The sequence below is a fragment of the Nipponia nippon genome, unplaced genomic scaffold (assembly GCF_047370975.1).
Source record: "Nipponia nippon isolate SJK-2023a ecotype South Korea unplaced genomic scaffold, ASM4737097v1 scaffold_15, whole genome shotgun sequence".
NCBI lineage: Eukaryota > Metazoa > Chordata > Aves > Pelecaniformes > Threskiornithidae > Nipponia > Nipponia nippon.
The window spans coordinates 8,214,652-8,231,910 of NW_028262331.1; the positions used below are offsets into that span (position 1 = coordinate 8,214,652).

The 17,259-nt window shown below is 38.7% G+C and overlaps 1 protein-coding gene across 7 annotated transcripts in view; it reads left to right on the forward strand.

The window, feature by feature from the left end:
* Positions 1-17,259, forward strand: part of VMP1 (vacuole membrane protein 1) — a 71,773-nt gene that overhangs the window by 44,489 nt on the left and 10,025 nt on the right. For 4 of the 7 annotated variants that reach the window (XM_087751514.1, XM_087751513.1, XM_087751515.1 and 1 more), the window contains 3 exons: positions 4,847-4,927; positions 8,587-8,703; positions 11,143-11,204. In XM_087751514.1, coding sequence (XP_087607640.1) covers positions 4,847-4,927; positions 8,587-8,703; positions 11,143-11,204 — 260 coding nt within the window. Of the gene's footprint in view, positions 1-4,846; positions 4,928-5,084; positions 5,228-5,334; positions 5,436-5,953; positions 6,160-6,280; positions 6,307-8,586; positions 8,704-11,142; positions 11,205-17,259 lie in introns of those variants that run through there. The other 3 variants (XR_015703421.1, XM_087751516.1, XM_087751518.1) reach the window with 3 other exon arrangements.

Sequence of the window (17,259 nt, forward strand, 5' to 3'; positions counted from 1 at the left end):
TTTGTGCTATATCCACCAATATCACCAATATATTTGTAAAGTGTTTGACGTATTTACAACAGAAAAAAATTGTGATAGAAGAAAGGTTTGCCTGGGCCTCAAATCGTTCGAACTCTGGATCATAGCTTTCGGAGATTGACAGCTATCATCACTGCTGCATGCAGGGAAGAGTTGGTTTGCGATAGGGAGTCTTAGCTTTCTTGATGCTCCTAAAAACTGATTGCAACTTCATGTTAGAAAATAAACCGCTACATTACATAATCGAGGTAGGCCCATCTGTGCAGTCTCTCAAGAAAACAGCTTCTGCCGAAGCCTTATGGGTTGTTTCTGTAAGGGCTATGGGATTCAGTCCAATGCTGATTATTTAGAGCTCCTTGGTGTAACCGTCAACTAGTTACTTGCTATGGATCCATCAACAATCTCTGTTCCTAGAGATGAAGAAAAAAGAGGCTTCACAATTTCAGTGTGAACAATAAATCGTGACCATTCCGTTTTCTGATAATAAATCAGTGTTACAGAAAGAAAAGAGTAAAAATTTATTTTTTTTTCCCTCGAGCTTGTTAACTAAAACCAGTGAAATGTTCTTCACTCAAATAGAGAAGAGCTTGTGCAACTTACTTTACAATGAAGGGAGAAAGAAGAAATAGAGATTGAAATTATAAATGGAAACAAAATAAAACAGAGGGATGGGACGAAGCTTTATAGTGAAGAAGAGATTGTCCATTCACTCTTGTCAAAAGGAGGGCTTTTTTATAGGGATAAATGGTCCATGTTAAACTACACTCAAAGCTGTACCATAATGCATATTTAAAGGAGGAACGTTGTGGTAAATCTTACTTAACAGCAAAACATGTAATTTCTCTTTAGTATCCCTTTAGGTTTGGAAGTTTGGGAGGGTTTTTTTTGCTTTTGCAACACGTAGTAATGAAATGCTGGTATCAATAAAATGTGCCATTTTACTAAAGGCAGATATGAAGCAAACTTCCTCAAGCCGCCAGCCGAGATTTGTGAATCAGTATTTCAGCACTGACCTTTTTATGCTTTTATTTCCATTCCAATTCTTGAGATCTGATGATTAACCCAATGAAGTAATGTTTAATCATTTAACCTTCCTTTGCCTGTATTGTAGCAGTGACAGGAAATCTATTTCCAAACCAAAAAAACAAATCATCTTTGAAAGGGACATAGTGAGCTAAAGTATCCTGAAATGTTGTAGAGAATGAATCATATGAGCTGAGAGTCGAGTCCAGTCTAGATACTTTAATTTTGGGGGAAAATGTTTTGCCTGTAAGTAGCTGAACTTCTATGTCTCTCTTTTTCTTTTTTTTCCCTTAAGCAATAAGTTGTGAAAGTTCTTTTGCTTTTATTTCAAATGCTTAAAAAAGTAGAGAAAAGATTGTTGCCTGTGCCGGCTTTATAACAGAAAAATTATATTGTGAAATAGGTAAAAGTTGTGAAACTGATGATTGTATTCTGTGAGAAATGAAACTTTTAAGGTTTTTTTATTATTGCAGATGTCGCAAAGATTTGACAAACGAAATTTTAAGGAAGCAAGCAAACAGAAGTATTTCTGAACTTGTTTTCATTAAAGTAAACGTTGAGACTGCAAATACATAGTTTTGTTGCAACCCTGATGTGTATATTACCATGCAAATTATTCGTAGCTATGATTACATTAGATCATAGAAAATAGGGAAAAAAAAATCCTTAATTTCTCTCTTTTGGCTTGTTTAGAAAGATTGAAAAAGGAAGACAAATCAGAAGTTCTTGACTGAAATTTTTAGAGCTATAGCTGTGCTTTCCATTGAGTGCTTTGTAATAGACAATGAATGTCAAAAAATTAAAGAAGAAACAATCTGAGTAATAACTTTAAAAAAAAAAGTTATTAATAAGGTGAGAAAAATAGCCCCAGCGTTGGTTTGGTGTTTTTTTTTTTGAGAGAGACAAACTTGTTACACTTGTTTCAACACTTTCCTCATTGGTTTTATAACAAAAAATGTATGTTTTTAGCTGGAGGGAAAAAATTAGTTTTAAAGCAACCTTGAATTTTGCAGCAGTCTAGACATGTGGGTGAGGGACGCTGCTTATTTTTAAGAAATTTGATGAAAAATGGTGCGCTGTGCTTACACTAAGTTAATGCAGTCAATCTATATATAACGATAATAATAAATTTTATTAAACCAGCTTGCTGCAAGCATTAGTTTACAGGTCACTTGCTAGAGAGTTTGTTTCCAATTCCAGCTTGTGAAAATTAATACAACAGTGTATTAGCAATGCAGTCTATGATAATGGGTAAATATGTTAAAATTAGAATAGAAACAACTTCCATTGAAATATATCGTGGACTTATTTGAACAATTGGATTGTAGTGTTTTATTTTAAAGTTACTTTACAATGAGATTTGTGGAGCTGTGAAAAAAATCTTTATTGGCTTATAAAAGTGAAAATATTGTTCTAACCCCATGAGCATTGTGAAATGGTGAACAAGATAGGAACTGAAAATACCATGGTCACATTCAGCTTTGTTGTAGAGTACGGGGGGGGGGGGACATCTTATGAAATTCCTACATAAGGCACTACTTTTTCAGTTCACCTTTTCAAAGAACAAAATCCATTGTTGAAAGGACAATGTTACTGTTACACTTTAGCACACTTTTTCATTTTAAATTGATCTGTAGAGAAATTCTGAACACCTATTTTGACTTTTGTATTTGGCTGAGGAATTGGAATACCTGTTGCCTCCTTAGTGTGCTGCATTTTATCCCTGTGTTGATGGCTGTGTGAGCACACTCTGCAAGAGAGACTTGCATCCTTTTCTTTCGTGTGCTAAATCCTCGGTGGGACTGACTGTGTACATTGGTGCTGACCCGTATTGGTGATCCTATATTAACTTGTTTTGGATTTGTTTACTAACTTGGAAATAATGATGAGGGAATTCTAGTTTGAGAAGGAACTGCCCTTGATGTTGCAAGATTTTTGGACTTGGTTCACTGGTAAATTATCATGTTTTGTTCTTTATAACAATTTGTGTCAAAATGCATTCTTTTAAGTGAAAAGCATGAAAAATTGCACTTTACTCGCCATGCAGGGACATTCTAGACCTGTTTCTGCTAACATAAGTTCAAGTGTTTGGTATCAGCCTCACTGGGAGTAGGTTTTAATCACTTGTGCATACTGTACGTATCCTGGAAGTTAAATAGAAAAAACGTCAGGAACAAGTTTTCAACAAAGGGTGAATATTTCACCTATTCCATTTTGCAATAAGATGTTCACGATCCTGGTGAAAGTTAGCAAATTCACCCCTTATAGACTATTCTAAAAGGGTTTTATATTCTCCTGTGGTTAAAAATGTCCCACTGCAAGATGCAGGAAATCTCATTTATTTGGCATTTTTCTTTAATTTGAAGTATTTGTTTTAATTTGGGTTATTTTTTTCCAATATAAAGTATAATAAATAGAATTCTGATTTCAGTAAGGATTGTGGGTTTTTTATTTAAGAATTGTTAACAACTATTTTTAAAGCACTGTAATGGAGAAAAGTTACTATTTGAAAAACGGATGTAAAAAGATAACAAATGCCTTATCACGGATTTTTTTTTTTTTAATCTGGCATAGAAAGTTATGTCAGTTCTATAGTTCAGAATTTAAGTAATATGCAAGAACATTGTCACGTAATTGTAATTTACTTGCATTGGTATATAGTATTGAAGGTTTCAACAGAATTGTAACAAAGTTAAAATTGCATAAACTTAATTCATCTGGATTATTTTGTAGTTATTTTGAAGTGTGGAATTTAGAATTTTATTAATTATCGATTAAAGTAACTTCCCTGTGAAATTTATCTGATAGTTTTCTACAAAATGCAAATCACTGAATATTGCATTGCTACTGGAAAATCAGCTTTTTGTTGCTTATTCCTAGGTTTTTAAAAAAGAATTAATATTGACTTTTTAGAGTTTGCTATTACCAAAGATATACAGCTTTCTATAACTACTGTGGCCAAGCCTGAATAGATAATACTGACCCTGTTTTTAACTTTTTGGACAGTTTTGCTTCGAAAAAAAATTATTCTCATGGAAATTCCCTTCTCACATTCAAATAAGCTGCTTGTGAGAATCTTTATTTTTGCTTTTAAAAGTGTTTACTGTGTGTCTGGTAAACTCGGAGACTCTTGAGTTTGTCATGGATGTTTGAAAGTTGTGCTCACAAAATAAAAGTAGGCAGCATGTTCTTAGCATCTCTTTTTAAAGAATAGCTCAAATGTTACGTGGTCTGCCACCTTTGTTGCTTCTAAAGTATTTTAGATTCAACTCTATGGATTTAATGAACTTTACAAGTTTGTTGTAGAGAGAACCTGGAATTACCTATTTTGATTAAGATCCTGGGTTTGAGAGCAAAGATCTCGGGATATAACGGGATTATTATATTCTGGCTTTGTGTTTTGCGAAAATACCTTTTTCATATTGTAAAAGGTATTGAAGGAAATTAATTCCCTGTGCTCGTTTAAGGAATAAGCTACAACCAGCATTGGCAATTCAAAGATATGGGGAAATAAATACTAGAAAACCGGTTTCCATAGTAGTGCAAACTTGGTGCCACTTGCAGGGTTTTGAAAACCAAAACTCGATACATGTGGGTGGTCAGATTTTCACACCGAGCACTGTGAATTTCTCTCTCTTCCCTCTAAGCCCAGAGTTTCAAATTGGTTTTTTTTGTTTTGTTTTAAAAATTCTCCTAAATGCGAATTAGAAAATCCCATAGCATGGAGGATATTGAAATCACATACATTTTGAGGTATCTTCATTTTGGGTTTTGCCTCCTTAATGCTTCGTTTTCTTCTTTGCAGGATTTTGCTTCCCGGGCTAAACTGGCTGTCCAGAACCTGGTGCAGAAGGTCGGGTTCTTCGGCATTTTGGCCTGCGCTTCAGTAAGTTCATTTCAGTCACAGAGGGGTCTGTAATCACAAATTGCAGATTGAATGTGTTGCGATGGAATTAATGCTGTGAAGGGTGACTTGGTTGTATTTGAGTCCATATGGAGCTTCATGCCTTGTTTGCTATTTCTGTGTTCTCTGTGGTGCTTAGGGAAATGGGATGGTTGTGGTACCGGCAAGTACAACAGCGCGGAGAAACTCCAGTCCTAGACTGGTACCAAACACAGTGAATTCTAACAGCACAGCTAACAGTTCTATAGCTCAGCATGGTGTGGTGAAGCCTGATAAAAACAGGTCAGTTCACTAAAGATGCTAAAGGCTTGTCAGAGTAAGGAAGACTTAAACTACAAGAGAACTAAGACATTCTTAAAACTCAAGAAGTTTCTGTGTTTCTGTTTCAGACCAGGGATGCTCCCTGCGTTTGATGTTGAGGCCATGTATTCTCTGACAGAGGTGTATGCACACTGCTGCTCGCTGCTCTGTGCTCGCGGATATTTGGCAGGTCAGATTGTGTGCCCCACCGGCAGTTATCCTGTTGGGACTTTCCTAGCCCACATTATTAGCTGGCAAAATATAGCAAGAGCTGTGTGATTACCTGTAGGTTCTACTGGAACCATATTATAATTTCTTCAGGTGTTCGTGTTGTATAGCTTACAGTGCTTGACATCTTCAAATCCAAAGATACACACAGACTGAAGAGTGGGAAACTACCTATATAAATCCTGATTAGGATATCCATCCATAGCAATTCTCCTAAGTCTGCCGTGGAGATATCTTTGGGTCACTGGGAACCAGAGGGAGCAGAACGAGGAAGCCAGTTTCTGAGTCTTGGCTATGTGAACTACAGACTCCTTGTAGGTTTTTTTGTCTCTAAGCAAGAGTTGATACGAGCATCTCCACTGATGCTATTTTAATGTTTTGAGGAGGATAATACTGTTCTTTTGGAGTAGAAAAATATTTAACCATGGAAGCTTAATGAAAACTGATAGGAATGGTGTGCCTTATTCTTCCATCCCCCAGACAAAATGTGGGACGTGATGCACAGAAATGTGATTAGAGTGAAGAGGGGAAGTGTAGGTCCCCTATGATCCCATTCTTCCGGAATAACCACAGCCATTAGCCAGCTGAGGAGGTATTAATGCCACACTTGTCTAGCATCTCTCTCGGTTTCCTAAATTGTAGAGATGACAATGAAACTATTTGCTCAAATGTAAGTAACCTGTGTTAGCTGGAAAGAATTAATCTGATTATAGTTGCTGGCGTATGACTTCTGTTTACTTTTGAACTGTCTTAATGTTTAGAGTGGAGATGTAGGTTACAAGCTGTTCTTTAAATCTTTCCATCCAGTAAGCTCTTAGACTGCTCCTTCCCTGCCTCTGACTCATTGCCCTCTAGTCACCATCTTGTGAGACATCACTGCATAGGCTGGTTTGTCTCTCTTGGGTCATCAGAACAGCAGCTTGTAGATGGCAGGGATGAGTTCCTGGAGTGGCTGGACAAGGTGAGTGTGGAGAAATGGAGAACATGAGGAAGGAGTCGGTAAACACGAGAGGTGATGTGTAAACTCTTCATAGTTCCTGCTTAGTAATACTTAAACATTTGCTTAACTTCTTACCTTCTTGCTGCACTGTTCTTCAACACGCTCTGAGCTCCAGCTTCATTTTGCTTATACAGGCTGCCCTGGGTAGGGGGAGGGATAAGGAATCATGAGTCCACCACAGTACACCTGAGGGTTTGTAAACGTATGTAGAACGTGTACAGAATAACTGCAGAGTAGCAGGAAAAAGGGTGGGGTTAAACGTGGCAGAGGCATTGAAAAAGCGCAGGGCTTCAAAACCATACATCTTCGTTGCATCTGTCGATGAGGAGGGCGGCCCTCCACGTGTGCTCCTTGCACTCGTGTTGTTCCCCCTCAAGCTTCAGGGCTTTGCTTCAGGGCTTCTCTTGCTCGTTGCTGCTTCTCTGTGTGCAGGAAGGCATCTCCTTTACTTGCCCTCCTTATAATGGCCATCTTACTTTTGGATTTTAAAGAGTATTTTAGTTGAGTGTATTTTATGTGATTAGAGAACTTGCTTGTGAAATGGTAATGACCGTCCTAGCTGCAGGTTGTTGTCTGTCAAGTAGTGGCTTCTAAATGCTGCATAAAAACACAGTCAAATTGAATTTAAAACTTTGCAAGTTTATCCAGTGAAGTCAACTGAATGTAATGTTGTTTCGTGGCAGTAAGAAAGCCATATTATTGTCTGGAGCGTAATTCCTATGTGAAGGCAGCTCTGGGGAAGGAACAAAGCAAGAATTAGCCCTGGAAGATCCTTGCTGTGACTTGTGAGAATTTGCCCTCCTGTCTTTGTGGGCTTTTTTGGCAACTCTCAGTACTGCGTCTGTGTGTGTTTTTAAAAAAACAAAGAGAAAACCTCGCTGGCCCGCTAATATACCCTAACATGGACTTGTGGAGTAACTTTTTACTGTGATATGTTTCATGTGCTGGTGATATCCAGAGCTGCCCGTACCTAAAGCACGTTGCTCCCTCTATGGTGATAGCGATGCAGTAATTAAATACTCTCAGAACACACTCAACCCAACCAACAAAGAACATACTCGAGACCTAGAGCAGACTTGGCTCAGAAGGGCAAAATTATCTGGCTGTGGTATAAGTAAATAATTTACTAGCCTCCTATGCCTAAGACAGCTGTCAGAGGTAAAGAATCATTTTAGCTGAAGTGGAGCATGTTTAGAGACCGTTTCGGGGCATGATTAGAGACCGTTTCGGATTTCTTCCTATGCAGGTGGTGTTGTGGGTGCTCATAAATTGGAATTGCTAGTCTATAACAGCTAAGTATAATCCTCATGAGCTTTCTCACAGATTTCAGATTTCCATTCAGTCAGTTGCAAAGCTGCTATCTTTTATGTTTTTTTAACAACCTACATCATTTATTTGTTTGTGTAACAAAACAACACAAATACTGCAGGATATTAGCCCAGTCATATACTGCTACTGTGAATTAAACGTAGCCCGCATGTTTACTCAGACAGTCTGCCCTTGTGCTGCATGCGAAGTGTGAAAGGTTGGAATTTGGATACTTTCTTGGTTTAATTTAAAAAAAATATTTTACAGATAGTATCACAATACCAAACGTCAAGCCAACAGTTTAACAATAAAAAAAATCTTTTAATTTTAAATGAAATGCATATGCTTAATAAAATCTAATCAGCGCTTTTAAACTGGATACATATGACTATAAATGCCAGTTTTTAATGTACTTTCTCAGATGGAAGTCACTGGGGATCATTCTGAACACTGGCTTCCAAGAGCGATGTGCTTGTCAGTGAGAAAATTTGATAAATCACTCAAAATGGCTTTACTGTGGTTTCTGTGCATTTCACATGGAAGACTTTTTGTTAGCTTTTTTAAAATCCAGGGGTAAGGAGGGACCATGAGAATGGAATTGTCTGGGACATTGTCTAGCTGAATCCCAGAGACTTAAGTTATGTGGTGTCACATTAACATTTTTGTAAGTATTGAGACACAAGAGTTTTGGATCGAGTTGAATAAGGGGAAGATGTTCATTTTTCAAAGTTTCAAAGTCTATCGTGTTCCTCTTCATCTCAGTAAGTGCTGCAATTCATGAACTTCTTTGCCTTGCACTTCATAGATTCCAAACCCTCTGTTTGACCTGGCCGGGATAACATGCGGACACTTTCTGGTTCCCTTCTGGACCTTCTTTGGTGCAACCTTGATCGGGAAAGCAGTCATTAAAATGCACATCCAGGCAAGTACTACACCTCCCTTCAGGCTCTGGGGTGAGGAATTTTTTTTTTTCCTTTTGACTGTTACACTGCATTACTTCGTAATGAATTCTGGAGTCTCCCTTCCTGACCTGAAGTAATGGAAATTAATTTGGTGCAAAGCGTTTACAATAAAGGATCTGCTAGGCTTCTTATGCTCAGAACTTAGGCAACTGAATAATTTATAGCTACAAACTAATGAGCTCGCTGCCTACACCACTCAGGAAATTGGTGGTTAGCCAAGTTATTTACCTACGGTTTTTACCAGACTGAAAGGACTTCGTACTCATAATGAACTTGCCTTTTTGGTAACAAATACTCATTTCAAAGAGCACTGCAGCTAGCCTTTACCGGTTAAGGGCACTTTTACATGCTCCCTTTTATCTCAGTTGAGGGTGTAGAGAAAACCCCACTCCTTTCAGGCCCTGCAGAAAGCAGTCTGAGGGTCCGTCTCTGGGCATACTGTCCATAGCTTTCAAGCACGGTTAGCAATTTTTGATGTCCTCAGTCTATATTATTTTGAAAGAGCTTGATTTCAGAGAGTGTCCAGTTTTTCTTGCTAACTCAGGGCCTTACCACATGTTCTGAATTCAGCAGTCAGAATCTGCAGTTGCTGTCAAAAATTTGGAGGCTCGGTTTTAAAATGCGTCACCGTTTTGTGCGATGAAGGATGAAGGACTGATTCCCTGGCCATTCTTTCCTGGCGGTGGCGTGGTTAGTGTTATATCATGAACTACGTTGCTCTATCTGTAATGATCAGAACCAATGTTTTCAGCTGGGGCTTGGTTTTTTTGAGCATCTCCATAGGACTGGTGCAGTGCCTCTAGCTGTGTTGCTTGGAAATCTTTGCTGTCACTGCATTAAAACAGCAGAAGCTAGTAGTGTAAAATCACTCGTCTAGTACCCTCATCCAGCTGCTCAAAAATCTTTCTTTTGCCCTGAACAGAAGATTTCAATCTTCAACCCTTTTTTTCTTCCCATCTTTTTGTAAATGGTGATTTTACTTTGCCCAGTCCTTAAACAGAAAATAATAAACAGATCTGAAAATTCTTTCATTTACTGTGATAGAACAACTTTTTCTCCACACTTATTTTTGTGTTATCTGAATTTTTCTGCTTTAAATCTGTGTACTGTTCGAATTTGTTCTGGCAACATAGAAAAGTAAAATAGTATTTGTGTAATATTCCTTTTATTATTTTATTTGTCTTGTTTAGCTAGCAGAATGTTTGCTATGTAATTTATAGTGCTCCGCACTCAGGTCAAATGTAAGTGAAAAAATATTTCCCAGTGTCTTGTACAATTGGTAAATCATCTTATTTTGTAATACGTTTAGCTATTAGAATTCTCTTTTCTCGATGCTTGATTTCAAGCGTACTCTTGTGCAATAGCCTTGATTTTTGTAGTGATCTTGCTGCAATTTGGAATTTAGCAAATGTAAGAGTCATGAAAAAGGCTTTTAACGAAATCTTTCTCTAGGCAGGAAGCGAGTGGCGCTGGTGCAGTGGCCGTGCTGGAGCTGCTTTTAGCTGGCCTCTTCCTCCGGACCACAAAATCATCTTGTGTAGTTCTAGCCACATCCCTTCTTTTCAGACTAGTGAATGCAGTTCTCCTTAGATCGTGTTTTAATTGATTTGAGGAGACTGTGGGAACTGTTTGTGTGTGCATACGCCTCTACACAGAGTCTTGCTCACTCTTTGCAAACAAACAAGCTGTCAAATATGACAAAAGTGGAATTAGCAAAGGCTATTTTAACAAAATTTTACCTTGTGTTAGAAGAGAAGGGAGTGTTAAAGTTATGGACAATTGGATTTTCTGCAAAGTAAGCTATGTGTTACAGAAGTTTCTCTTATTGAAATTATCTCTGTTCCAAACAGTTTGTTGCATTAGAGACAGTGACATCTTAAGTTTTTTGAACAGACAGGTACCCGATGGCTCTTACTTTGTTCTTCACTAAGTATTTCTTGTTGTTTCTGTCTGAAGCACATGAACTAGGAGACTAAAAGATATATTATTTTTCACTTCTGAGATCTTTAAGTAGATGTGTTTGTAAGGGGATGTGAGTTTTTCTGCACGGTGATGACTGTTTTTCCATTAAAACATTGTTGACGGAGTGAAGTGACCTTGAGCTTCTGGGAATTTAAGTTTGGGGAGGATGCGAATGGTTAGTAACACAGGCTACAAAAACATTGCGAGAAACAAAATCTATGAGGAAATAGAATAATAAAGTAAACAGCTTTTCTCGCTCCTGCCTCTTTTTGAAGAGTATTGAAAAATAAAGATCTTGAAAGAAAAGAGAAGGGAAAACTATGTGTGAGTGCTGGAGAAGCTGTCTGGTTGGCAAGGAACATAAATTGTCGTACCCCATTGTCTCTGCTTCCCTTTTGATCAAATGTTTCTCTAACTGATGTTTTTCCTTCCTACAGAAACTTTTTGTTATTATAACATTCAGCAAACATATAGTGGAGCAGATGGTGTCCCTAATTGGGTGAGTAATTCTTTAACACAGTAATACCTTCACTTATTAAGTGGAAAAATACTGGAGGAATCAAACTGGATGTGCTGAAAATTGTGCTTTGCTTCAAAGTGCAAGCTTGGGCCAACACATAATTTAGGTCTATTTGCAACTTCATTCCTCTCTTCAAGTACTTCAAGAAACATAATAGCACTGCGGGTCAGATGGCCGGAGTATATAGTACCCACAGTTAACTTTCCCCCAGAAACACGATACAGCTCTTCCAATTATAGGTCGCTACACTTTTAGCTGCACATAGACTGGTTTTTTGTAGACTTTCTTCAATGTTGAAGTGTGAAAAAATGAAAGAGCTGTTGTGATTTATGCAGTGTCCCAAGATGACCATAAACATCTTCCATAATTTGAGCTACCTTATACATCTAAAATATTAAATCTCTCATAAAAGGTCAGAATGAGGAATTTGGTGTGTAGCATTTTATCTCCATTCTATGAAACTTGGTTTTTCATAGGAGAAATGACAGTTTTTGTGGATAAACTGTTCCGATTTTGAGAAAGTTTGTCTTTTTTTTTTGGACTGAGTTCTTTGGTAATTGATTACTGCTTTATTTTTTTAAGTGAAAATCTCTTAAGTTTAAAACAAGAAAAGTAAGCAAAATGACAGCTAACAACAGTTGGGGGGGTGGGGAGGGGAAACAATTCAAACGACATACATGTTGCCTCAGTGGGTTTGAATGAAGATTGGACACTGATGATGAAGCGTTAGATTTTTGCCTCATATCTACCTGTTCAGTCATGAAATTCCGTGTAATTTTAAAATCCATTGTTGATGTTAACGTTTCCTGCCTGGTAATCCAGCAAACATCATCGCAACAGCGCCTCTCTAACCATGCAGAAGTCTGATAAACTGCTTGAATGCAAACAAAGTATGCAACTTAATTAATTTAAATGTAGGCAGCTAGATCAAATCCTATGGATTTCATCAAAAATTCATGCTTAATTGTTCCAAGGAACAGTTGTGTTCTTGCGCGGGGGGAAGCTACTGCCTGTTTTCAGTACACCGAGCAGATGAATGTCAGGGATGCGGGTTTAAAGTTTTAAATGTGAGTCTCTAACATTTAAATAGAAAGCTTTATGGTTGTGGGGTTTGTTGCTGTTTGTTTGTTTTTTTTTTTTAAACTAGATACCTAATATGGATTCTTAAAATAAATTCTAAGGTGTTTCTGCTTTTCCAAGGTCTTTCACTTGCTATAGGGGGCAAATTGATTGACACTTTGCTATCCAAACCGTTATAACTATTTTCACATAAAACCCAAAAAGCCACGCTCCTCAAGAACAGTTTCAGGGGAGGAATGTCTGGAAAGAATTCCTTTTAAAATATGTAAACTTGAAGCAGTAATGCTACCCAAAGAGAAAGGAGTGTCAGATGAAACATTCTAGGGCATTTCCCTAATGAAACAAATCCTGCCTTTGTTACCTCCTGATCTTCTGATCGGGTGTCTGGTTGGTACCAAACGTCAAAATGGATTAGTTGCTTTGAACATTTAAAAAAAAAAAAAAAAAAGTGGCTACTTTTAACCATCATTAGTTAGCTTCTCTTAGTAGCACTCACACCACACGATTTACTCCTAACTTTTGATCAGCACTGCTACTAGGTCAGGTATATTTCCAGAGATTTACTCTCCTGCAAATCTTTGAGCCAAAACTAGTAGTTTTTTCCTACTTCATCTGTCTTGGAGATAATTTTGCATCGAATTACTTTGAATGCATTCACAAGACCTCTGCTGGATTCAGATTTTATTGGATGGTTGATGTCAGAGTTAAAGAATGTTCTCGGGAGACAGTAAGATTTTTGGAATGTCCTGGTATCCTTGACTTTTCTCAAGCTGTCTGCTAGCATTACCTCATCAATTTCTCTTAGAGTGGAGTATTAAACATGTTAAACAATAGCTTGCATTAAGCCCCTTATTATTAAATTAAAATATAGTTCTATTTAGTGGTGGGTAACTTTTATTTTAATCAAATTCTATCCGACACAATGACTTAAGACTTTTTTTTTTTTTTTTTTTTTTTTTGGTCTGGGATATTGCTCTTACAGAATAGGAAATGTCTAAGCGCAATACTTCAAAATAATGAACATACTAATATACGGGATAACTAAAATCTAGACAGAAGATTAAGTTATGTGGTGAAGTCTGAGAATATTTGATTTGGTAAGCCAGAGAGAATTTCTCGATAACTACATGAGTCTTAGTCAAAAAGCAAAAATGATTCACCTGCAGTCCTTGCCCATAGCTCAGCAGCTGTTGACTTCTGTTACGGGATGCTGCTGGCATTGCAGACGAAGCCTGCCATAACCAGGCTGTTCTAATAGAATTCCGGGTAATTTGATTTTACAGTTTTGTCTAGGTCTCCATTACAAAAGGGTCATAAAATACTCTTTTTATTAATTAAATATAGAAAGCAAAGGAAATGTGGCAGGAAATTAAGAAGCCGTTTACCAAAAAATTTTGAAAACATTGGTGGTAGCTAGTGTAGAAAACAATACAAGGTAAGAAGGATGGGTGTTGGCAGCAGCAGGGCGCACGGGAGCTGGGCTGCGGCAAGCTGTGCTGGAAGGACCAAGGGCAGAGCTAGCTGAAGCCAGGGGGGCGCGGGTGGATTTAAGAAACTGAAGCTAGCAAGAGTCCTGAAATCAAAGCTGAAGAGGATTGCAAAGATACTGGTAGCTCACATGAGGCTGGTAACTATCGACCCGTTCTACCAGTTCATAGTTTAAAGTTGTATTATTGCTGTCTAAGCTGCTAGGAGAGGACAGTGTTTTCTCTCAGGTTGTATTACGTTCATAAGCTTTTGTGAGGGAAGATTGTGTGGAAGAGTTTTGTCTTGTATTCTGTCACTTAAAGAAGAGTTTAACTTACTGATCATCTGTAAAACACTTTGATGCTGGTTTTAGGCCAAACTTAGCCCATTTAAACTGTTTAATTATCATGTGTGTTGTGGGTTTTCTTTTGGCTCTTAAATCTTCCCGTTTAATTTTTTTTTACCTGCAGCTGCAGGATTGTTTATGAAGTCACACTAAGCATATTGCTTTTAAGCACGATCATATTTTCTTTGAAGTGGCAGTTTCAAATGCAGATTAAGAATTCCCAGAAAACTACTAAAAGAAATCGTTCTCAAAGCACACGCCATCCACAAAACCGTCTGCCATCAATTCTGGGTGAATGTTCAGAACAAAAAAAATCTATTTTTTTTCTTTTTTAATTCAGCGTGCTCTGTTCATATTTTGTGAAAATGAGCTAATAACTTCAGAACTTCAATAGACGTCTAAAAAATTAATAAACGTTTTATATAGCATTAGACAGAATTCATAAACGTGTTTTATACAGCATTAGACAGCACGTGGCCTTCACCTCAGAAGCATCTGAACTTCAGTGGCAAATGGTACGGCTGCATCCCTTTCGGACAAATCCCCCCGTGGTCACCCCCACACGGGGGCTGGAGGGGCCAAGCGCTGCATCCCTTTCGGACCAATCCCCCCCTTCGGGCGGAGAGATGCCCTCTGACTGTTAAGTTAGCGATAACCTCCCGTAGGCTGCCGAAGGTCTTAATTACGGAGGCTGTGATGGTTACGCAGAGGGGAGGCAGGAACACTGAGAAGTGCTCACGTGATGGAGCAGGTAGGCTTTCTTCTTAGCCCAACCAGCCAACTGCTGCCGGTAGCAAATGATGCCTCGCTGCTTTTAAGAGAAGTAGAGACTAATCTATTCGGTTAATGACCTGAGTCAATAAACTAATTTGAAGTTTAAATTGAAGCCAGTGAAATGCATGTAAAAAAATTGCATACTTCCACAGATTTTTAAAAGTTAATTTGTTAGTGCCGTGTTCTGTGGCTGAGACGTGTTAACAGCGTGAAGTGTTAATTCAACAAACTCTACCCCAAAATATCAATGCTTCCGAAGGGTTTCTTAACCTGGTGGGTTTTGTGCAACAAATTTTCATGCCTACCAGCTATGCAGGCCAGTCTGAATGATTGCATGTCTTAAAGGAAAACCAGTCTTCTGGTAACAGGTACTTGAACCATTGCCTTGACAAACCAGTTTGCTGCTGTTTATTGTGCCGTAATTCTTTGCTTCGCAACATAATCTCAGTTGATTCTTGTCAGGAGCGTGATGTTCCTTTCATGAAAAAAGTACAAATTGAATCATGGCCACTGATGTAACTGGAAACTTTGCTTAAGGATTGTTTTGGGGTTTTTTTACAAAATAATTTACAATATAGGTTAGGGTTATTTCTTTAGAATATAGGTCAAGAAGCTACAGTGATAGAAAGGGCTGCACCAGAGATCAGTTGTCCTGGGCTGGGAAGAGCCCTTTTTTTAATTCAGATTATGCCATGCGATTGCCTGGGTTTTCTGGGGGCCCTCAGCGGGGTACGGCCCCACAGCCTGGCCTCTGCCAGCTCATCTCCGCCGCTCCGCGTCGCTCTGCGCTGGGCAGGCCAGCACCAAAGGAGCCAGGCCCCGTCTGCCAGCCATGCCGTCTGTCTTGGCGGACCTTTGTTTTGCACATATGCCAGAAAGTCCATATCCCGTTGAACTGGCGTCTTCATTAAAGGATATTTTGAAAAATAGGTTCCAATCAATATTTAAAATAAAACCTTTGTAGTAGGATTCAACCAAAAATAACCTGAAGTGGCTGAGAACATGGATAACTGAGCAGTGACTTCCAAATCTCCCGAGAGAAATGCCTCTGGAGGGTGATACCAATACACCTGACATTTCTTGGTACAGTAAATGAATGGCTCTCCTCCCACAAGTACATCAGAAACCTGTGGGACTGTGCCCTCGTAACACACCCTGTGCACAATAGATCAGCTCCGCACAAAAAAGGCTTTAGCGTCTTGAAAGGGACACAGATGTGGATGAAATTTGAGTAGCTCTGGTGTTGAAAACCTTCCAGGGGATCACAACAGAATTATAAGTTTATTTGCAAAAGGCTTGTAGGATTTAACTCCGAACAAGCAAGCTTTTTTCCTAACTTGTGTACAAAAATATATCTTTAAAATACAAATAGAAGCTTCCTTACAAAGAGCAGTATTGAGCAGAGTTAAGAACCAGCAGGTCAGAGATGTTGCAATTCCTATTTTTGAAAGCATTGATTTTAACGTAACAGAACGTCCCAAGAAAAAGAAGTTTTACAGACAGCTTGGTTAACGTGGGTACTGGAGCGTAGCTCCAGGTATGAATGACGTCAAACGTGGAACAATTTTAGCTTAGTAATCTTGAAATAAGATGTTTTCTTTCTTCCTCTCGTAAAGCAAGTGAATCTGCCAAGTAGCCTTTTAACCCCCACCGTGTTGCTGTTAATGCTGACCATAAACCAGATTTATTTTCTGCAGTTTCAGAACACCGAACGCAGGTAACCTCTACGTTTCACCGCATGCTCTGAGGCCGAAGTGGCGGTGAGGGAGGCCGAAGGCTGCGGTGGCTCCCTCGGTGGTAGCCCAGCTCTTGCCGCGAAGGCTCCCGGAGCCAGGGCCCGGGTCCGCTGCAGCAGCGCCCGCAGGGCTGAGTCAGGCCGGGAGCCCGAGGTCCACCCTGAGTCAGGGTCCTGCTGTTGGCGGAGCCTCAGGGAAATGGATGGTTTAAATACTGTGAGAATCTTTATCAGCACAGGAAATGACAGCTCATTAAAATACTAACCGTTAAGCCTGTTTAGATCGCTGTCTGGAAAAAAATTAACCATTGAAGGTTCAGATAACTGGCAGGAAGAAAGGTGCTCTGTTTAGACAGTGAAGACGGTACGCAAATTAATCAGCTTTGCTAATTGTCCAGTGGCATAAAAATATTTCCACTGGAATCTATTTTTCAACAGTTTATAAAATGTCTAGCTTTCAAAGAAGTTGATACTGTGCTGGAGCAAAACTTCTAGTTTCTTTTGAGGGAGAAATTTCTTTATTTGAAATAACCAAATGCGGTGCCCCTTACTGAATGCCTTAGTGCTTGTGAGCTGCAGGATGGATTTTTCTGCTGTTCGTACAGGGGAATGTAGAATGTGAATCTAGTGCA